Raw genomic sequence first — 23,324 nt, forward strand, 5'->3', positions numbered from 1 at the left:
TACAGAGTTTGAAACCAGCCTGGGCTACATATGCAGATCTGTTCCAAATAAAAAGCAGAGACTGAGGACCTAGGCTCAGAGCTCTTTAGTGAAAGATCCCTCTCCAAAACCATCTAGAATCAGCTTGGGCCCTGGGGCCTCAGGCTCAGAATGCCTGGCCATTGTTTGGTCACCAGGGGTTGCCTCGCTCATCCCTATTTCTGCAAAGAAAGGAGATCTACTGTCTGGGAGCCAGCAATGCAAGGTGTATTTGAATGACCATTCCCCTAGATGGGCAAGGCCATGTGTCATGTGAAAGGGCAGCTGTGCATGGTGCCCCTGGAAATGTGAGGACCCCCCCCCCAGGGGAGAGTGTTCATGATGATGTATGTGGGGAGTCTTACCTCTTTTTCTTTCTTTCTTCTTTTATGTCTTTTCAGACTCCCCCAGGTGCCTCATGCTGGCCTTGTCACAAAGGTAGATTTTTTTTTAAAAGAAATTATTGGTATATTATTCTGTGAGATTAAGATGTGTGTGTTTGGGTGGGAGGTCATCAGCCCCTGAGCCCTGCCCTGATCGCCATCTCGAGCCCTCAAGATCCAGACTCCTTCCAAATGGAGCGTGTTTTAAGGAGGTAGCCTCCTCAAGTTGAGGGGAAAGATGGAGGGTCAACCCGCTTCCTAAGCTGTTGCCTCCAGGACTCTGAAAAGTCTTCTCTGGGGTGGGGGTACTGGAGGCTGCCAATGCTGTCAGATAGGAGCAAGTCCCTTCCCTTTCTGCGTCTCAGTTGCTCCATCTATAAAGCAAGGAATCTACACCAGTCTTTGCCTGTATTTCCCCCAAACTGCAACTTGAGTTTCTTTAACAGCCAGGATAGGGCCCCCCAGCAAGTTCCCTCTAGGCCCCTTCCCATGATAGAACCAGGGTCTATCACAAAGTCCTTTGCTCCCCCCAAAAGTCTGGGGCTTGACCAGTCTCTTCCCTTTCTGTCCCCTCTGCCTCTACCAGCGACCCTCTTGGCAAGAAGAGCTATGAGGAGTCCTTGACGGTGGAGCTTTGTGGCACGGCAGGTGAGCTAGGGGTTCAGCTGGTGGGGTGCCTGTGGGGAGCGGGTAAGGCCCTGGGCAGGAGCACTTCTGACCACTGCCTCATGAGCTACCCTAGCATTGAGATGTGTGGGGAGCATGCTGGGAGGAGGATTAAGGCCCAGGGTCAGCCCTTCACTGCTGGTACCAGCAGCTGAGGTGATGCTGAGGTCAGGAAACAAAGACACAGCTCTGGAGGAGACCATAGTCTGGTGAGGGTAACCGCTCAGGAGCATGGTTTGCCATGTGCTTGTTTCAAAGTATGAGCAGGAACTCTGCTGGCGTAAGAGGGCCAGTGTGGCCTGGTCAGACTGTGGTGTACCCAGCACAGGGGGCCACTGAAGGGTTGAAGGGCCAACAGGCATTGGGAAGACTAGCCAAAGAATTGGTGTAAGTGAAGGCGTGGTAGAAGAGAAGTACAGGGTATAGTTGTGGTCCCCTGGTCTAGCCAAAAGAAACAAGTGGGGATGAAGAAAGAGCATCCCCAAAGGACCAAAACATAGAGGTGTCTGATGCCTACCTTATAGGCTTTGGAAGAAAGGAGTCGGCATTTTAGCAAGCCCCTGGTGCACTGGGAGGAACGGATGACAGAGTCAGAGCCAGTAGCATCAGGGACACTGAGGATGTGGTTTTACCAGAGGCACCTGCCTGTTCTGTGTTGGGGTACTCCTGAGGCAGGGGTATTTACACAATTAGCTGTAAGACAAGGACAGATATCTCTGACTGGACACATTAGCTGCCATTGCCAAGTCTCAAAGGGATGGCCGATGCCTCTCATCCTAAGAACAGGAGGACTCTAGGCCTGCATACAGGCTTAGGCAGCAGCGTGGTGACCAGTTAGAGACGCCTGCCATCTACCTGTAGGAATGTTGTAGCGGACAGCCACTTGTTTGCCCTCTCAGACGGAGCTCTTACTGTCCTCCGAGGCGACCTGCCATTCCCTCACCTGTCTCTCCTCTTGCCTGGGTAGGACTCACTCCACCCACCACACCTCCATATAAGGCCATGGAGGAGGACCCCTTCAAGCCGGACACCAAGCACAGCCCAGGCCAAGACACAGCTCCCAGTCTCCCCTCCCCTGAGGCTCTTCAGCTCCCAGCCACCCCAGGGGCCTCCCACAAGCTGCCCAAGAGGCACCCGGAGCGAAGTGAGCTCCTGTCCCACCTGCAGCATGCCACGGCCCAGCCGGTGTCCCAGGCTGGGCAGAAGCGCCCCTTCTCCTGCTCCTTTGGAGACCACGATTACTGCCAGGTGCTCAGGCCAGAGGCTGCCCTGCAGAGGAAGGTGCTGCGGTCCTGGGAGCCGGTTGGGGTCCATCTTGATGACTGGCCCCAGCAGGGTGCCTCCCTGCCGACTGAAACAAAGACCCCTAGGAGGGAGGCAGAACAGAGCTGTGACTCTACCCCTAAGGACAGCATGCAGCTGAGAGACCATGAGATCCGTGCCAGCCTCACAAAGCACTTTGGGCTGCTGGAGACCGCTCTGGAGGAGGAAGACCTGGCTTCGTGTAAAAGTCCCGAGTACGACACCGTGTTTGAGGACGACAGCAGCACCAGTGGCGAGAGCAGCTTCCTGCTGGAGGAGGAAGAGGAGGAGGATGAAGGAGAGGACTCGGGGGTCAGCCCTCCCTGCTCTGACCACTGCCCCTACCAGAGCCCACCCAGTAAGGCCAGCCGGCAGCTCTGTTCCCGCAGCCGCTCCAGTTCTGGTTCCTCATCCTGTAGCTCCTGGTCACCAGCCACCCGGAAGAGCTTCAGGTATGCTTGATGGCCCTGGGGAGAGGGGTATCTGAGCAGCCACAAGGTGCCAGAGGGGGAGAACCCTAGGAATTGGCTTTGAAACTGGGGTTGCATCTCCACGTGGGGCCGTAGCCCTAGTCAGAAGCCCATGAGATGGGCTTCACAAGAACCAGCCTGTCTGAACCAAGTCAAGGCTGGCAGGGTCTGTGGGAAAGGAAGAATTCTTACCGTCTGGCCACCTGCTGCTTTAGATCCTAATGAGCCTGAGCCTTGTTTTTTGTTTTGCATTCGTCAAGAGATAGTTGGGGTTTTTTTGTTTGTTTGTTTGTTTTTATGCAAACACACACACACACAGCCACATAGTTGAAAAGCAACTTGGTGTTAATGTGCTGAAGAAGGGTGGGTGTAATTTTAGCCTATGCTCTGAAAAACACCCCGGGTGAAAGCAGTGCTGAAGTTTCTCTCCAGCTTGGCCTTGCATTATTTGCTGCTGTGAGCCGACCCTTTAAAGACCCATGGGAGCCATGGAGCCTTAGGAGCCCTTTTGAGCATCCTGTCTTTGAGCCCTGGACCTGGAAAGGGTTTCTATTGCTGTGATAAAACACCATGACAAGCCAGGCGGTGGTGGGCGCACGCCTTTAATCCCAGCCCTTGGAAGGCAGAAGCAGGCAGATCTCTGTGAGTTCGAGGCCAACGTGGTCTACAAAGTGAGTTCCAGGATGGCCAGGGCTGTTATACAGAGGAATCTTGTCTCGAAAAAACAAAACAAACAAACAAACAAAACAAAACACGTCACAAGAAGCAACTTGGAGAGCGGTAAGGGTTTAGTTCACTTTCCAACTCTCAGGTCATACCCCAATCACCGAGGGGAATCAAGAATTCAAGGCAAGAACCTTGAATTTGGCAGATTTGAAGGAGAGCCGCTCCTGCTTGCTTTGATCACAGCAGGTAATGGGACCAGCTCTGTCTTTGGGAGGCTCTCAGCTCTGTGCTTGAGGTTGCCTGGATGGCCACTAGATGGTAGTCTTCAGCCTGGAGCAGAGCCGTGGAGTTGGTGGGGGTGGGGGTGGATTTGTTAAGATGTTGTTGCTGCTGCTGCATCAGGGATATGCTGAGTATCTGAGTCTGTGGGTGTGGCTAATTTGCCTTCCTAACAAGCTTTCAAAGCCCTGTACTCTGAGGTCAGAGTTCAGACATAGATGCCTCTTTCTGGATTCAGCTTTATGTGCATACATCTCTACCAGCTACACTTAGCTCTTCGAGGACCCCAAGAAAGCTAAAGCCACTCTCCTCATCAAACTACGTTTTAGAGGGTTCATAAAGAACGCCCCGCAAACTGGTGTGAAGAAGCGTTGAGTTTAGGGTTAGCTACAGATGGCTTCCCCAAGGTTTCACTTACAAGCCGCCAGCACAGTGGTCTTGCAGAACCCTTCAAGGCTTGCTAGCAAGTTCTTTTATCCTTTCCTGGGAGTCTGCCGAGACGTTCCTTCACCCTGAAGGTTTGTTCCTAATGCCACCGAAGTTTCCCCAGTGTTGAACCCATCCACCAGGGCCAGCCCTAGAGTTCTTGAGCACTTCCTTTCCCACCTGGCCCATAGATTTGAACAGGGTCTGCACTCCAGAGCCCCAAAAGTTGAGACCAGACCTTCCTTGAGACTACAGATTCCCTGTTTCCTCTTCTCAGATGTATGCTTGGTGTAGGTCTAGCCATTTCTGTTCACTGAAGAGGGTGACTCAGTTTCCCCAGTTCCTGCTCAACTGCCCATAGAGCTATATATCTGAGAAGCCTGGAAAACCACCCCTCAGTCTTCCCTAAACCAACTTTCTTTCCCTTGGCTATCAAGAAGTGTGTGGAGGCTAGCTGAACAGTGCCAACTTAATCCCCTGACTCCCAGTCTTCATCTAGAAGGGAAGGCCCGCCAACTGTAATCTCAATGAATAATAATTCTTGACCGAAGAGCGCTTGAAAGCATTGCCTTCTGTTATCCTATTTAGTTAAGCATCTCAGAGGCAGTCAGAGGACACACATGTTTCTTATCCCCATTTTATAAATGAGGAAACCGAGGCCAGAGAAGATAAATTTAAAAAAATGAGCGGTACTAATCTAAGCATTTAAGTGAATTTTATTTACTGCTCACAAACGACCGAGGAGGAGGGCACAGTTGGGTTTATACCTATTTTTCAGATGAAGAAGTGAGTCAAGGGGCTGGAGAGATGGCTCAGAGGTTAAGAGCATTGCCTGCTCTTCCAAAGGTCCTGAGTTCAATTCCCAGCAACCACATGGTGGCTCACAACCATCTATAATGGGGTCTCCTCTTCTGGCATGCAGGCATACACACAGACAGAATATTGTATACATAATAAATAAATCAATAAATATGAAAAAAAAGATCTATTTTAAAAAAAAAAAAAAAGAAGTGAGTCAAGAGGATTTGTTGGCTGACCCAAGGTCACCCTCCGCAGGGAGGTAGTGGAACAGGGCTTAAGTTGTGTGCTTCAAATGCACACATCCCCTTATCCTCTATGCTGTATTTTTTAAAAAGACTCATGGGGAAGGGCAGGCCATGGGTGGAGCTGCCTCCCCATGAGGACAAGAGGAGATGGTGAGTTTTACAATGGACGAGCCTGTTCCAGAGCTGGAGTAGGAGCCATCAGAGGGCAGTGGCTCTAGAGTAGACCTGATGCCAGCTCTGGCTTCTCCCATTTCTAGTTTTGGGCAAGTCTAGCTGGACTTTGAACCTCACTCAGACTTTGTTTTGGAAAATGGAAATATAAAATAGAAATATAAGACTTGGGATTTTTTTTTTCATCCAGTCAGTAAGGCAAGGAAGAGAAAGGCTTTCTATCCCTAACAGTAGAGAGAAAGGTGAGGCCCAGGACTCTCAGCCTGGGAGCCAGTGGAGGACGCCTGACCAGTGTTCAGTCCCACAGAGTCGGGCTGGGTTTCTGCAGGAGTGAGACTGAGTACTATATCTGGCTTGTTTACTGACAGACGTGAGAGCAGAGGTCCCTGTTCAGACGGAACTCCACGTGCCCGGCATGCCAGGAAGCGGCAGGAAAAGGCCATCGTAAGTAATCTGGGGGTCTCTGGGCCTAGAGCAGATGGGGGCAAGCCAGAGACATCAGGAAATGCTAAGCCCACCAGCCTTCCACCTCTGCCTAGGGAATAACGGACCGTAGCCTGCATGGAAGTCTTAACTAGGTATCTTATTTGAAAATAACAAGGGTAGGCAAAGCTGCTAACGTTAGCACCACGCAAAGCCAGCACTTGAGTGACCTTGGTATACAGTGGGTGGTCACTCCACTTAGCCTGAGGGACTCTGAAAGGATCAAACAGGTGAAGGTCAAGTAGAGATAGGCTGGGCAGACCAGGTCACAGACTGCACCTTTTGTGTGACCTTGGACAGTGGCCAGCTTCCTTGAGCCTCAGTTTATTCATCTGTACACAGGAGAGTTGGGTCCTTATGCTTCATATGGGGTCCCTCAACAGGCCGATTCCATCTTTCAACCACCTGGAGGATCCTTTTAGAGCCTGTCCCTAGATACCAGGGCTGCCCACAAAGCTGTACTGGGAGCCTGCCAGTTACATCATAGCCCTAGAAAGGAGGGAGAGAAGGTATAACAGAAACACAATAGGATAAACAGCCTCCCTGGTTGCCATGCTTCGGAAGGTGGGTGTGTGGGTGCACAGCCTGTGTAACAGGTACTTAAGACGACAGGTAAAGCCAGGCACTCAGGAGGCAGAGACAGGCAGATCTCTGAGTTCAAGGCCAGCGTGGTGTACAGAGCAAGTTCCAGGACAGCCAGGGCTGTTACACAGAGAAAACCCTGTCTCAAAACAAAGATAAAAAACAAAAACAAAAACAAAAAAACCCAAAAAACTACAGGTAAAGTCAAGCATGGTGACATATGCTTTTAATCCCAGCACTTGGGAGGTAGGGCTCTATCCACAGAGGCAGGTTGGTTTCTGTCAGTTCAAAACCAACTGGTTTGCTGGGTGGTGCTGGCACATACCTTTAATCCTAGCACTCGGGAGGCAGAGGCAGGCAGATCTCTGTGAGTTCGAGGCCAGCTTGGACTATAAGAACTAGTTCCAGGACAGGCATCAAAGCTATAAAAAACCCTGTCTCAGAAAAAAAAAGAAAAAAAAAAGAAAACAAAACCCAAAAGAAAACCAACTGGTTTGTTGGGGTCAGAGTACACCAGAAGGGGAGCTAATGAGACGACCATTAGGCCATAGGAGCCACCATTTTATCTTTTATCCTCTCTCTGACTCCAGCAATGTTGCTGCTCAGCCAGGCCTAAACAGAGACTCCATGAGAATAATAATGGGCTTCCTCTCCATCCTCTTCCTTGAGCAGGGCGAAGGCCGCGTGGTATACATTCGAAATCTCTCCAGCGACATGAGTTCTCGGGAACTAAAGAAGCGCTTTGAGGTGTTCGGCGAGATCGTAGAGTGCCAGGTGCTGAGGAGAAGTAAGAGGTGAGTTAGGAACAGCTGTTCTGAGTGGGAGAACACAGGGGGCTGGGAGGGATGTGTGGGTAAGAGGTGAGTTAGGACCAGCTGTTCCAAGTGGGAGCAGGCAGGGGCTGGGAGGGGTACAGGTGGGAGAAGGACCATGATGAATCCCGCTGACACGTGACCCAGTGCCAGCTCATTTCCATGCATTCTGTCATCTCAACATCTGGCACTACCAAAACCCAGCCATTCTGCTTTCCTTTCTGGAAGATCTCTGCCAATTTAACAGGGAAGAGAGCTGAAGCCCCTGGGCATGTCAAGGCTTTTGTGTAGACAACCACGCGGCCACAAAAATGCCCTTAGGCAGCTTGAAGATGCCCTTGTTTGACGACCTCACTGTGACACATCTCTACCTTACTCAACAGCCTCCCTTCCTCTGCAGCAAGTCCTGGGGCTGCAGTCTGCTAAGCAACCCTGGCTTGTCCTCATGAACATAGGGGAGCAGATGTTTATCTGTAAGGGAATCCACCAAAAGTTAAGTTGTCTTAAAAAAAAAAAAAGTTCGCTATAGATGCCACTGATTGAAAAGTATTTCCAAATTATCTGCTATCATGCCTGCAAAGTAAGTTATTAAGGAGTTTTAAATCCTGATTTAACAATAATCATAGTAAAAAGTGTTAGCCAGAAAGTCTTCTCTTGTTTAATGGTCATTCCATATCTCGTCTCCATTTTGACGGCTACTGATATAGTTCGCTTTCCCTTGCTATGCTAAACACTGTGACCTAAAGGAAAGGGTTTATTTCTGCTTACTGCTTACTCTATCATGAAAGAAAGTGAGGACAGGAACTGAAGCAGAGGCCATGGATGAGTGCTTCTCATTATCCTTGTTCCCTGTGGCTTGTTCAGTTTTCTTATACAATCCCGGAGCACCAGCCCCTGAGTGGTACCACCCACAGTAGGATGAGTCCTCCCACATCAATCATCCATCAAGAAAATGCCCGACAGGTCAGTTTGATGGAGGTGGTTCCTTCATTGAGGTTCTCTCTTCCCACATGACTCTAGTCGACAGGAACGAACCAGCATACTACTATTAAAATTGAAATAAAGAAGAGCTGGGAAGGATGTGGGAAAAATGAAGCCCATGTGTCTTAATTCAGATTTCTACTGCTGTGAAGAGACACCATGACCACAGCAACTCTAATAAAGGAAAGCTGACTTACAGTTTCAGAGGTTTCATGGCAGGACATGGTAGCATGCCAGCAGACATGGCGCTGTAGAAGTTGAGAGTTCTACGTCTGAATCTGCAGGCAGCAGGAAGAGCAACTGAGGCAACATGGTCTAGCTTGAGCCTCTGAGACCACAAAACCCACCCCAGTGACACACTTTCTTCAACAAAGACACACCTCCCAATAGTGCCACTCCCTATGGGCCAAGCATTCAAACCCATGAGTCTATAGGGAGCCATACCCATTCAAATCACCACATTCCACTCCCAGGCCCCCATAGGCTTTTATCCATAACATAATGCAAAATGTATTTAGTCCTACTTCAAAAGTTCCCACAGTCTATCATAGTCTCAACAATATTTAAAAGTCCAAAGTTCAAAGTCTCTTCTGAGATTCATACAGTCTCTAAACTATAATCCCCTATTGAATGAAAAAATCAGAAAGGGATCACTACTTCCAAAATAGGGTGGCACAGGATATACATTACCATTCCAAAATGGAGGAAAGGGAGCATAGTAAGGAAATACTGTAAGTAAGCAAGACCAAAACACAGCTGGGCAAACTCCAAACTCTGCATCTCCATGTCTGATGTAGAAGCACTCTTCAGACCTCCAACTCCAGTCAGCTTTGTTGACAACACACTTCTCTCTTGGCCTGGTTCCACTCCCTGTTAGCAGCTCTCTTTGGCAGGTATCCCATGGCTCTGGCATCTCCAACATCTTGGGGTCTCCAAGGCAATCCAGGCTTCATCTTCACAGCTTCAGCACCATGGCCTCTCTAGGCCTCCATGCAGGGACACCCCTGACACACACCTGACCTTGGGGTTTCCTTAGTCATGGAGGGAGAATCCATAATCCCTTTCTTCTGTCCTTGACTCTAAAGCCAGAACTGTCTGGCTGAAGCTACCAAGTTCTGATGCTTGCTGGGGTTGGAACATTGCCTCCTCATTCAATTACATCTTCACTAATTTTCTGTTTTTTGATGATTTACTTCACTGCCTAAACTTGGCTATTCTGGAATTTGCTCTGTAGATCAGGCTGGCCTCAAACTTAGAAATCTCCCAGCCTTTGCCGCCTTTTGAGTATTGGGCTTAAAGGTGTACAGCATCACACCTGGGCCTAAGGTGTTCTTTAATTCCTTTTTGCAAGTTGGAATCTTAGCTGGATGGAATCTTGCCCTGAGGTCACCATTCCCTGTATTCCATTTCTTAATCTGTTTATCTCCTTGGACACAGTATTTAGCTTCATTTCACTTTCTAGTATTCCTTTCTTCCTCAGATTGTACATTATAAATCTTTATAAGTGTTAACACTAGTAACCACACGACAGAGTCTAAACTAGGCTGTTTTGAGATTCCCTTTGCCAATGGAATTAATCCAAAACTTTAGCCTCAGGCAGCGTCTTCAGATAAGGGCAAAACCAGGCACATTCTTTGCCAAAATATCACAAGAATGATTTAGGCAACACACTAAAATTCTTCTCCTTTGAAACCTCTTGATCCAGGCCCCCATAGTTCAAATCACCCTTAGTACCACTGTCTTCCATGTTCCTAATGTTGGACTCTAGTGTCCAACCCGAGAAGGAGTCGCCCCCAGAGACCACCTCATACACCACAGCCGATGCAAAAGCATGAGGATTTTATTAATCCTGTCATGACAGGGTCCCTCAGCATTCGGGAAGCCGAGAGACCTCAAATAGCTGGTACAATCTACTTTTAAAGGAGAAGGCCCCATAGAAACAAGAGGGGTTGTTCCTTGACCATTATGATGGGCTTGTTCGAGAAGGGCTAATACCAATAATTGGCTGGAGAGCTATTGTCAGATCAGATGAGGTAAGAGGTCATTTTGACCCTGTTTCCCAGGGGACTGAGTCAAAACATACGTGTATGGGTAATTGTTCAGGAACTGGGTACGTGCATGTGTAGCTGTTAGGTCCTCGGTTCCCAGGGGAGGAGGGGAAGCACTGAGGCACAGAAGCTGAGAGGGTTCAGAATTGTCTTAAAGTCTTACACTACTAGGATGGGTTCATTAAGCAGCATTCCACTGCTTTCCTAATCCAAAGTCCCAAAACCATGATCAGGCCTAACCCAACAACACCTTAGTCTCTGGTACCGACTTTTGTCTTAGTTAGGGTTTCTATTGGTGTGAAGAGACACCATTACCATAGCAACTCTTATAAAGTTGACATATAAGGAAGACATTTAATTAGTGATTGTTTGGCAGTGTGCAGGCAGACGTGGTGCTGGAGAAGGAGCTGAGAGCCCTGCATCTCGATCCACAGTCAGTGGAAGGGAAAACTGTATTATACTAGCCAGACTTGAGCGCATAGGACCTCAAACCCTACTTCCACAGCGACACACTTTCTCCAACAAGACTATACCTTCTGACAGTGCCACTCGTTATGAATCAAGCTTTCCAATGCATAAGTTTGTGGGGGTTACCCTGTTTAAACCACACCATGTAAGGTATTAGAGGAATATAAGGTGACATCACTAATACTGGAAAACATTATAACACTTTTTTAGAATAAGTGTAGAACTATTATGTGATCTAACAATTCTACATATGGGTATATAGTAATATATTTAAAAGAATTACAAACAGGATTGCAAAGAGATAGGACACCCATGTTCATAGCTTACAACAGCAGAGAGGTGAGAATAATTCAAATGAAGTATGTATGCATAATGGAGTATTATGCACTCCTAAGAAAGAAGCAAAACATGCTTCACATAGATGAATATGTGTGGATATCCATTAAGACAGTATGATAAGGGAATGGGCTAGTCAGAAGAAAACCAATGGTGCTATGCTTACACTTAAATACTTAACAGAAACAAAGCATGAAATGATTGTTGCTGGAGGTGCAGGGGTAAAATGGAAATACTACTTAATGGATTTTCTAGGTTTACTACTTAGAAGATGAACTATTTTCTGTAGATCACACCAGGTATGGCAGTACACACCTGCAGTCCCAGCCCTGGAAAGCTGGAAGGGTGAAGACTGAGAATTTGAGGACAGTGTGAATTACAGATCAAGTTCAAGCCTAGCCTGGGCTATCCAGTAAGGTCTATCTCAGGAAAACAAAGCAAATGAAACGTTTTTCTAGAGACTCGATATACAACAATGTCTGTCTACTTAATAATATTCAACTGTCCAGTTAATTGTCCAGTTAAAATGGTAACTTTTATGTTATAAAGTTTGGCCACATTTTTTAAGTCACTACACAAACAGAAGTTTGCAAAGTTTTATGCAGTTTTCATGATTTCGTGCAGACATAACACAGAAAAACAAAGTGATCTCCAAAGAAAAGCTCAGTTTGTTAGGATTATTCAAGTGTATAGACTCCTTCAGGGGAGTCTGGACAGATAAGTATTTTCAGACATTCATAGAGGCAGAAGGGTTCAAGTTTGGCCCTGAGGGAGCCAAGCGTCAGTACTGATGATTCCTATAGATGTTTGTTAAGACTCCCCTTGTTGGCCTACCCTGAGTCATAGGGGCTCAGGCAGTTTGGGTGTCAGAGGACCCTTGGCTGCTTGGTTGAGCTGAACTATCAGTGCATTGCTGGCTGGTGGTCTGCCTTGCCTTGAATCCTCCCTAGGCAGGCTTGCTTCTAGAGCTCTAAGCTCATGTCTTAGCAGCACCTGGGGAGCAGAAATCACTCCCGCTGTTCCAGCAGACATCTGGGATAGGCCTCTGGGATTTAGCTTTGGCTGTTAGGTTCATCCTTGAGCAAATTACTACATTCAGGAAAGTACTGTCCTGTGACTTGATGTTCTCTCTCTCTCTCTCTCTCTCTCTCTCTCTCTCTCTCTCTCTCTCTCTCGAGGTAGGGAGTGGTGACTGGACAGGCAAACTAACAGGTGCCATCAGTACCAGTTAAGATGGGTCAGAAACATCAACAGTATTAGATAAAGTGAAGGACAAGTTGGCAGTCAAGGAAACGAAGGCTAAAGCTGTCTTTAAAGGGACTAGAATAATGATTCTCAACCTGTGGGTCACAACCCCTTTGGGGGGTCAATGACCTTTTCACAGGGGTCACATATCAAATATCCTGCACATCAGATATTTGCATTATGATTCATAACAGTATCAAAATTATAGTTATGAAGTTGCAATGAAAAGAGTTTTATGGTCACATAAATAATTTTAGGGCCACGACATGAGGACCTGTATTAAAGGATCGCAGCATTAGGAAAGTTGAGACCCACATCTAGAGGATGGCAGAGTGGAATGGATGGGGAGGAGGCATAGCAGAAGCAGAGGAGTGATGAGGGGGATTGGGGAGTGTTAAGAGCATCGGCCTCATGATCAAGAGATTTGTGAGAGTCCCTGCTGAGCTACATGCCATTGGGTGGAACCCTGAACTTCACGGGCCCTGTTTTCCCTGGGGGAGGAAGTCATGGCAACACCCCTTCACACAGTCATCTGAATATGTGACAATACACGGTGTCCAGCAACATTCAGCGGTCCCACTGATCCTGTTGTCATCACATTGCAGAGGCTGGCCTGTCAAATGTCATTGTCCCTCATCGGTGAGAAGGCATGCAGCATGGTTTTCCACTCCTCATCCTATGATGTGTGCTCTTTTGATGTCCACCAGACTGGCCTAGAAACACCCTCTCTTATCCTATCCTCTTCTTCCAGAGGTGAGAAGCACGGCGTCATCACCTTCCGGTGTTCGGAGCATGCTGCCCTGTCCCTGAGGAACGGCGCAACCCTGAGGAAGCGCAATGAGCCCTCCTTCCACCTGAGCTATGGAGGGCTCCGGCACTTCCGCTGGCCCAGATACACTGACTACGGTAAGAGAGCAAATCCTAACTGTATTCTAACGAGTCCCAGAACATGAGGCACAATGCCTTCCTTTAATGACACCTAGACTGAAGACCCCTCTGGACATGGCCCTAAGTCAAGCTCCTGCCCGCTGTTACTCTGCAGTCCCTTTGCCTGTGGCTGCCATGTTGCTCTTGTTCTGGCCTCTGGTCCTGTGAGTGACTCTAACCACACAGTCACCTTCCTGCTCTTACAGGAAGGTGCAGTCGGTGCCCTCAGCCGCTCAGCAGCACCATGGCTGTCCTACTTTTTTACATTCACTCCGTGATGACCCTTGAACAGGCAGCAGCTTTGCCATTAATAGGTGACAGTGTTCCTGCACCGTCATCATGCCCTTGCTGTTTGTGTCCAAGTTGGTCAAATCCCAAGAAACACGACCTGTAGAGGAGAGCCCATGGTAGCCTTCAAGGTACAGCGTTGAGTATCAGGAGAGCTAGGTGGGTCCCAGGTCAGGCGACACTCCACCTGACTACAGTCCATTATGAGACTGTTGCCCGTCTGCATGAGATAGGTTTATTAGCATTCTTCTGTGACTGACTAGCAACACTGTATCGTGTTACTAATCCGTTACTAGTTGGTGGGAAGGAGTAGTAACAGTGTTGCTAGCTGGGACTGAGAACTCACAGTATTACTAGTTGGTGGAGGGTGTTGACGTAAGTCCATTTCTAAGAAGTTGGCTGGAAACGAGTTGTAGGGTGTTCTGTTCAGGGACCCATTGCTCTACTGCAGGGCTACTCTTGAGATCTTGTCAACATGGTAGAAAGGTCACAGCGGGATGACAGTTGATACCATGGTAGTACCCATTCCTGCACTGTGACACCCTGGCCATCCCAGCTCTGTGAGGCCCGCCCTCAGTGGCAGGTTTGCTGGTTGGGACTGAGTTTCTCACCGACCTTACCTCTCACCGACCCACAGATCCCACATCAGAAGAGGTCCTTCCCTCATCTGGGAAAAGCAAGTATGAAGCCATGGATTTTGACAGCTTACTGAAAGAGGCCCAGCAGAGCCTGCATTGATATCAGCCTTAACCTTCGAGGAATACCTCAATACCTCAGACAAGGCCCTTCCAATATGTTTACGTTTTCAAAGAAATAAGTATATGAGAAGGAGAGCGAGCCAATGCGCAAGCGTGAGAGAACACACGTGAGAGAGAGAGAGAGAGACTTGAATCTGCTGTTGTTTCCTTTTAAAAACAAATCAATGTTTACATTGAACAAAGCTGCTTCCGTCCGTGAGTTTCCATGGCGTTGATGTTCCACTGCCACATTAGTGCCCTCGCTTCCAGCGGATCGTCCTGGGTGCACCTCCAAGTGCTGTCAATCATCCTCTGCCCCTCCCGCCCGACTGACTTCCTTCTGTAGACTTGAGCTATGTTCCCCATAACATCTTCTGTCTGTAGTGTGTGATGATGAAATTGTTACTCGTGAGTAGAATCAGGATTAGAAACTCATTTTTAATTGAAGAAAAAAAAAGTATATCCTTAAAGCAAATGTATTTATGGCTCAGATATACTGTGCCTGGGGTTATCGTATTGCTTCCTCGATTGTTTAACTATGCACTGTCATGAGGTGTTTGCTACTGAGCTGCGCTGCTCCCCTGGTCATGTAGTCCTAGAGGTGCTGGGTGGCCACTACATCCCCCAGGAAAAATTGGCTTGCAGTCACAAGTAGGAAGAGTGGAGAGAGGTATCCAGGTATGCTCTACCAAGCCCTGGTTGGTATCTTTTATTTTGAGTGAGTTCCACTCAAGTTGTGATGAGAATCCCTTTCCCCTGTCCGACTCACACTTGGAGAGTGTCTGTCTGGAGAGCTCAGAGCCGTGAGTGCCTGTAGGGAAGGTGGAACAAGCTGTGTTAGACCCATTCCACAGGGAGAGAGGACAGCGCCCTGTGAGGGGAAGTATCTTGCCCAGGGTCCCATGGCCAGAGAACATACAGAGCAGTGTCCCACACCAAGCCTCCTGACTCCCAGGCTCCAGCCTCCTGCAGCAGTCAGCATAAAGATGCAAGAGCCAGAGGTTGGAAGAGTGGAGTTAGCTGAGGTGAGCAGCCTAGCAGCTTGTTGGAGAATTAGGTCAACAGTTGACTCACCAGCATTAAGGCAAATCCAAGGTCCATTCAGCGTTGGTCCTCTGTGTCCTGCGACTTGCACTGCCTGTGGATACCCCTCAAGGCTTTGAGACACCTACAAGTGGTACACAGACTTCACCTAGGAGCAGTCATTTGGGGCAGGGAGGGCAACTGGTAGACCATCCCCTATCCTGCTGCTGCCCTTACTGTCCCTCCTCTGTAAAGGTACAGAGTGGGGGGTGGGCAAGGCACTCCCATGGGGCGTTCATGGTGGGCTCCTCTTCAAACTGTTATGACTACTGTCAAAGTCATATCCTAGGGGCCCTTCATGAGGGAGAAGCAGCTAGGCAGAGTATCCATTCTAATGCTTCATTATATATAGATCAATTCCTCCTTGGTCTTGTGACATTTCTTTCTTTCATTCTCCCTCTCCCCCAATGATCTGCCAAATAAGAAAGTTTGAAGGTAGATAACTCATCAAATTCACCAAACTAAATTAATCTGCTGCTAATGCCAGGCTTATTCCTTTGAGAATTTGTGGTTGATTTTTTTTTTTTTTTTTTTTTTTTTTAGATTTTCAAATACCTCAGTAAAGAAAGTGAACCCTGATCTTAATACTTGGTGTTGGGAAAATTCTCCACCCATTGATAAGGCTGGAAGAGACTAGCTTTAGCAGAAATAGGAAAACAGGATCTGGGTGTCAAATCTGTTGGCCTCCCTAAACCCCAGTTTCCTTTTCTGTGAAATAGACTGAGGGGTACAATTGGACAGCAGATGTCCTAGCTTCGGCTTCAACAGTGTCTAGTCACAGTCGTGATTCCCATATCCTTGGTCAATGCAGACATACTTAATTGATCGTAACACTAATTTTTTTTTTTTTTTAGCCTGGTTGTGCAATTAGAATCTTCAACAGTGTTCTCTCTGGTCAGGCATTACTAATTGGTTGATGTTTCATTTGTCTGACATCCTGATGTAGTGGTAGTCTTTGGAAAACTACCATTGTAGAGCCATATGCTGGCTGGTTTTTATGCTGACCCATCCTTGTCATGACTTGATCCCTGAGAGGAGATATGCCCTTGAAGCCATTGCTTGGCAGAAGACTTCCCAATACTGTTGTAAAACACAAGAGTATAGAGAGGGGAAGGTGAAATAGCAAACAGGAATCTAATTGGTGGCTCCTAAGGATAGATACAAAAAGGGAGCAGCTTGAGCGGTGGCTCAGCTCAGCGGCTAAGAGCGCCTAACGCCCTTGTGCCAGGGGACCTGGGTTCGAGTTCCTTTGGCGCTAATAGCAATCAATTCATCAATAGATCAAAACAGGACTTTTCACAGCACAGGCCCAAACATTCTTTATAGCTGTGCATTGCCCAGCATATGGTGGGCACGTGGAAAATGGGTATAGAATGGTTACTGAGGTAAAAGAACAAATTCTTAGCAAACAGTTAAGTCTCTCTTTCCCCAGCCAGGGTTAACTGAGCTGCTCAGTCTGTTCCCTCAAAGTCACTTAGATGTCGGCTCTAGAGCAGAGCAGAGCCTTGAACCTGGCACTGATGCCCGATATACCACAGGTCAATGCTGGGAGCTAGTTTCTAGTATTCTCCACTCACCCTCTCATAAACACAGGCTCCCAGCTCTGCAAATGACCAGCCCTGTAGATGATCTCTCTCTGGAAGATTCACTCGGTGCTGCATATAATTTACCAAGGAGATGGTCAGGCCCCCTCCGAGACCACGAGACCATCTTGATCGCTTTTCCATCGAATCAAGGAGGAACCCAGAGGGAGCAGCTGCTACTTACTGGCAACCATCTCATTGTAGCTGTCCTAATGCGTCTCAGTGATGTTTATGTGTGATCGCCATACAGCTTCATATAGATTGTGTTGGCAGTCGCCCGGCGAGGACAAGCTCCATGTCATCTCTGTGCTGTGCTGGTATTTTTCTAGAAATGTCCAATCCAACCACTAAGTGGAATTCTTCCATCTCCTTCCTCGGTCAGTATAAGGCTGAACCATAGTCCTCTGGGGTAGGGGTAGGGCACAACTCTGGTTACTGAAGGAGAATGCGTCAAACAGGTGATGTGAGAGGAAGGAATGCAGCTAAGGTCCCTACTCCCATCCCCCCTGACACGCATTGTGGCCCCCACTAGAAAAATGCTTTGAGTCAGGGAGTGCCCATCCTATGCCTGTGTTTATCTGTTGATCTTGTATCATCTGATGGATAACAAGCCTCCAGGAGTGGGAGGAGCGCTCCAAGCCCGCCACAAAGACTTGACCCTCAAATCCTAATGTGAGAAGACTTTTACAGTAAGATGTCTTTTGTGACCTCAAGCCTTAGAGGTCAGTGTTTTGGGGGAAGCTGTGAGGCCAAAGGCCACTGTGCAGGTAGGAAATGGAGAGAAAGTGCAGACAGCTCTTTTGGCATGCGCAGCCAGCTCTAGTGGGGGGGCGGTGTCTGTCCCAGTCCTTGAGTTCAATTTGCCTCTCAGCTGATCCTACTGCTGCAGAAGCAGGGCACCTCTCTCTGAACCCGGGTCACCCTAAAGGGTATGTGATGTGATTCACTGAGGTCAAAAGTATTTTTCTTGACATTTGTTCTTTAGTGATTGAGATCACTTTGAGAAAGCCATATCCCAGGGTCATGTGTGGAAAGGGATTGGGTGTGTAGTCGTAAATAGAGTGAACCTGTTGGTGTCATTTGCCAAAGAAAAAGGGATGCCTTCATCCTTCCCACTGGGGCAGAAGGAAACTAACTAGTACTTATGTGCAATATGTTGACGATGCTGTGCTCGAAATTCCTGAGGGTTTTGCACTCAGAGGAGCTCCAGGGCTGTTTGAAGAGTCTGGGGATACAGGGTAAGCGCAGGGAGAGCCTGGGATAAAAACTTTCACGTACAGAAATGGCCTTGACCTAGAACAGATGGGAGTGTGGGCGGGGTGTTCCTGATGCTAGCTGCTGGCCCGGGACATCCGGGAAGTAGCTAATCAGGCACTTGCACTAGTTAATGAAAGCACTTTCAGAAACCTGGCACTTCCGCCTTGTTCCACATTCTCCTCTGGCAAATACGTGTATCCTTTATCTGTGTGAGGTGTTGTCCTAAGGCTGGGTGAGGGGATAGGGACGGGGCCAGCGTGAGGGAGAAAACGGGCATCTTTCAAGGCAGTAGCTTTGAGAGAGTCTGCACCTAGCCAGTCCTTGGCCGTCCTCTTCACTGGAAGCCCGAGAAACAGAATGATATGGGTTTATATCTTGGTACCCACTTTTGTAAAGAAAAAAAAAAACAGCCTAGCCAATTGCAACAATTGCAACACTTTGTGGCCCAATCATTTCACTCTAAGTTTCTTACTTGCTGTCTGACCTTTGGCTCCTGTTCCCTGAGCTAGCAAATGAAACTATCCAGTGGTAAAAGCATTCTCACCCTGAAGCCAGGGGAGCCCAGAGTTCCACTCTCTGTCTAGCTCAGGGTATGTACTGGGGGCAGGGGTGAGACACTTTCCACAAGGTCGTCAGCCTTCAACAGGATGAGATCCACATAGTCCTGGCTGAGGTGCCTAACATGAAGAGGCTAGCTTACCAGGACAGACCCAAGCCATAGTTCCTTGTGGGGATGGTAAGGAATTAACCCCTCATCAGGCTCGTTGACAACTTCCAGTCTTGCGTTAGCCTTGTCGTCGTCCCCACCGAACAGCTTTTAATCTGAATGTTGTGACCACTTGGCCGTCTCTTGCTTGCTTGCAGACAATACTAGCAATACACTTGTTTCCCCAAACAGCTCAGCTTAGACAGTTTTCACACATTGCTTTCAAATGATTGTAAAAACACATGGGGCAACAGGAGGCATGGATCACACTGCATATGTTTTCGGGCAGCTTTTGTTTTTTGAATTTTAACGGTAAAGCAGCAGTGACCAAGCCTTTGGGATTTGGGGAGACAGATCTTCACAAAGCCATTTCATCAGGATGCCTTGCACGTCAGAAGGAGTACGGACATCCAAATACCCAAATGGAGGGGCTTGCAACCTATGATTTTGTAGATGATCTGTCTCTACTGTACAACAGCTCCTCTGAAAGGTATTCATGTGACTTCAACCCCTCTGTGCCATATTATTTTTTTTGTCAAAGGATTCTCCAAGGAAGCCTCAGCAAGCCTCCTTGCTCCTTTTCGCTGGCCTTGGGTAGTGTCCTTGTGGAGGGGATTAGCCAGCACTTTGCCTTATCAATGTGTGGTCACCAGTCTAGTGGTCAAAGACTGGTGTCCACTGGCCACCAAGATGGAAGGCAAAACTTAAGGTCTTTTGATCAGTCACCATGGCGGCCAACGTTAGCTTGGCAATGAAACTCAATGATACAAATGAGTTGTTTTACGTGTTCAGTACCAACTCGGAACATCAGCAACTACCTAGATGCCTATACAGTGCGAAAAATGCATTGGTTATCCTGTGGTAGAGGAGATGGGGTTGAACCCTGTGTCCAGGTGTCCGGTGTGGTTTACTCTAACTGCAATACTGGCAGCCAAGCTGCCAACCCTGTTAAGTGAACCTCTGCTAGGTAGCTTACATGGTACCTTTGGGGCAAGCGAAGAAATTGGGTATGAGGATTAGGGGAGAAGGGGCCCTGGCCATGACCTTTGATATGGTCCACTGAATAGCCAAACAGGTTTTTTGTTGTTGTTCTTGTTCTTGTTTTTGTTTTAGGGTTTTTTTTTTTTTTTTGTATTTTGTATTTTAAAATCTTGTCAGGCGTTTTTGTGTTAGGAATAATAAGTCATAAATTATTCCCACCTTGGTTTCTGAAGGGGTGTTCTGATTCCAGTTGAAACAGGTTGGAGATCTCATGGGGAGCATGGTCTGGGGAGTCCATGGGACAGGGCAGTGGAGCGCTTGGGTTTCCAGGTGGTTGCTGGGGAAGATGACCCTCCGACGGTCTGCAGTGCTGTCAAGTACAGAGAGTCACGCTTGCCTCCTTGGCTCCTGAGTCCTGTTATCATGGGCCTGAGCACAGGCTTCTAAGAGAAGCAGCTGCTGAGGTTGAAGACAAGACTCCCTAGCTCCCAAGCCCCAGTTAGCAGATGCAATCAGTAGCTAGCCTTAATCGACTGGGCAAGGTAGTTCCTGTGCTCCCTCCCCGCAGTTCCAAATCTTGGACTCAAAACCCTTTTCTCTTAGTGTGACCTAGTGTGACCAGCAGCCTAGAGAATTTTGAGCAATAGGGAGCCAGGGCTTTCCCTGGCTCTGTGACAGGGTCAAACCAGGGAATGGCTAAACTTGAGAGGTTTTTGTCATACCCAGGGTTCTACTGTAGGGGGCATTATGTATTAGGGAGCTCAACAAGGTAACTGTAGCCTGGAGTATGTGAATGTAAGGTTGTGTTTGTGGGTGCGGGTGCTTGTGCGTGTGTGTGCGCGCGCGCGCGTGTGTGTGTGTGTGTGTGTGTGTTGTATTGATGCATTTCTTGAGAAAGGTGCAAGAATTTCACCTATACAGAGGGACACATCTGCTTTATTATTTATAATAGAAGCTAAAATTTAATTTTTTAAAGGACACTGCTAATGATTGAAAATCGAGTTTTTAGTTTTGCTATTTTTTTTAATTGGTAGAAGATTTTTATATATTTTTTCCCATTTCGTTGGGTTGTGTCCTTATTTATATAAATACTTTATCCGTGAGCGGCGAGGAAGAAGACTTCTTTGCTCTTAATTATTGTGGTTGTCATTGTCCCTATTTTATTTCCGGTGTGATTTATCTGTCTTACCTTCTAAATGAGAAACTGTTTTCCTGTCTTTGTACATTGTCAGAGTCTATAGTTTCGTAGATAATTTAACCAAATTGCTCTACGTATTATTATTCTGTGACTATAAAGTTCTATTTTAACGTCTGTAAATACTTCAGAACTGGTTTCTTTTCTCGGCCCCTGCTGGGAGCTATTGTTTACATCACAAAAGACTGTAGAATCTCTATGCTCATGTACTGTAAATAGTGATGTGATCTGCTTATATATAAACTGAACAAATACACTATGGAAATTAAAAAACACCACCCACAGTCCTGCCCAGGGGTGTCTTTCTTTATTGGTCCTGTGAACTAATTGTGGGGGTTGGGGCGGGGGGGGGGATGTTGGGGGGATGACGGGACAACAACACTCTATTCACCAAGTGAAGGAGAGAATCCAGATCCAGTCTTGCCTCAGAAAAAGTCCTGGCCGATGTTGGGTTTGGGCTTTTTTGTTTGTTTGGTTGGTTTTATGCTGGGAATTGAATCCAAGGTCTTGTGTGTTGGTACCATGGTGTTAGACCGCTATACTTTCTTATTTTCCTCTTGAGACCGAGTCTCACTAAGTTGCCCAGTCTAGTTCAGAACTTACTGTGTACCTCAAGTTGACCTCAAACTTATAATCCTCCGGCCTCATCCTTGTGACTAGTAGGAGCATAGTTAGAATCATACTGGGTCTCAGCCCAAGGCTGCTCTTCCAACCTCATCAGATATAGTGACAAAAATCAAGTCCTTTTAGTATCTATTAACTTAGGAGAACACTAGCTTCCAGTAGCCCTAAAGCCAAGAATGTCGTCAGACGGCGTTTTGTCCTGTAGAAAAGATGCCCTCATCTTGTACCTGATTCTCTGGTGTGTTTTAAACTTGCCTTGACTTAGGACTCTATTTATTCTGTAACACTTTAAAAACTTTGTAAAACTGTTTCCACGCTGGAACATGAAATTTGGAGTAACCTAAAAAAAAAAAAAAAAAAAAAAAAAAAAAAAAGCAAGCCCAGCAGGACTGATGCTGTATGCTCCAGGGCAACTTCTCTTCCAGTAGAGACATCTCTCTTCTCCTTGCCACTTAGTGCTTAGTGACTAAACACAGCATGCTTAGGGACAAGCCTCTGCTGGAAAAACCAGTGTCCTTAATGCCACTTACAACAGAACTGAAAACACAGCTCAAGGTTAAAAGATCGGAGTCCAGGCACATCCCGCCCTAACAGGACAGGACGCGTGCTCCCGAGGCCCAGAGAGATCAGCAGTGGAAGTCACAGCCTGTCTGTGCCAAAGGCAATGTTCTCTGATCTTGAACAACTTCTGGAAGAAGTCCAGGGACCTGGGCTGGAACTTGAACCCTACTCCTCCACTCTCTGGCCTTCAGTTTCCTGCTTTATTTAAAAAGGGCCTTTAGAGTAGGCTTGTGGTCCATAAACAGTTTGGAGGGAGATATGTACTTCCTTCTTCTTGAGGCAGCTTCTGCAGAACCAGTCCCTCAGTTGGGGAGGAAGAGATGTTTGATAGAAGGCAGTGGGGTGTTGTGGGCCACACCAGGGGATAGAAAAGATTAACAGAATAAGGGGCAGCGACCCTGTCTTTGCAGCAAGTCACTAATAAAAGGGACAGAAATGGGTGCTGACAGGTTACACCAGCTGCCTGTGCCAGCACACAGTGGGGGTGTTGACTAGCCCAGCTAATCTCACAGCCTCTGGGTAGAGCAAGGCATCTCTCTAAACCTTCAGTTTGGCCTTTGTTAGAGCTTTTAAAAAGCTGGGGGCGGGGAACAATAGAAACAAAGTTTCAGTGTGAGTGGTGGATGGCAGATACTTTTGACAGCTGTTTGTACTTGGTGGGTGAACAACTTTTAGGATCTTTTGTTGATTTCACCAGTTTCAACTGTATGGATGCTAACTCTGCCAGGCATTGCTGGCATACTTAGATTTGGTCCATTTTTAAGTCAAAAGGGCCTGTTGAACAGAAGATCGCCAACCGAAATCAATAGAAAATTCAAGAATAAAAAGTAGGCCTTAAGTAAAAAGAAAGCAAGCAAAAAGAAACAGGACAACTAAATTCAATATATAAAAACTGGATTAAGTTGAAGCACACCATCACTTTATTTGCTGTTACGTATGTAGTGTGTGTGCTTGTGTAAGTAGGTCCTAGGACAGAACTCAGGTCATCAGGTCTAGGAGG

At 47.4% G+C, this 23,324-nt stretch overlaps 1 protein-coding gene across 4 annotated transcripts in view; it reads left to right on the forward strand.

The window, feature by feature from the left end:
* Ppargc1b (PPARG coactivator 1 beta) overlaps nucleotides 1-21,423 on the forward strand; it is a 112,228-nt gene extending 90,805 nt beyond the window's left edge. For 2 of the 4 annotated variants that reach the window (XM_087896024.1, XM_087896022.1), the window contains 7 exons: nucleotides 420-456; nucleotides 988-1,049; nucleotides 2,035-2,821; nucleotides 5,796-5,871; nucleotides 7,162-7,286; nucleotides 13,134-13,288; nucleotides 14,235-21,423. In XM_087896024.1, the coding sequence (XP_087752150.1) occupies nucleotides 420-456; nucleotides 988-1,049; nucleotides 2,035-2,821; nucleotides 5,796-5,871; nucleotides 7,162-7,286; nucleotides 13,134-13,288; nucleotides 14,235-14,335 (1,343 nt within the window). In that variant the 3' untranslated portion in view covers nucleotides 14,336-21,423. The remainder of the gene's footprint in view (nucleotides 1-419; nucleotides 457-987; nucleotides 1,050-2,034; nucleotides 2,822-5,795; nucleotides 5,872-7,161; nucleotides 7,287-13,133; nucleotides 13,289-14,234) is intronic. The other 2 variants (XM_087896025.1, XM_087896023.1) reach the window with 1 other exon arrangement.
* Nucleotides 21,424-23,324: the final 1,901 nt, after the last annotated feature.

Source organism: Myodes glareolus, chromosome 13 (assembly GCF_982192425.1).
Source record: "Myodes glareolus chromosome 13, mMyoGla1.1, whole genome shotgun sequence".
Lineage (NCBI taxonomy): Eukaryota > Metazoa > Chordata > Mammalia > Rodentia > Cricetidae > Myodes > Myodes glareolus.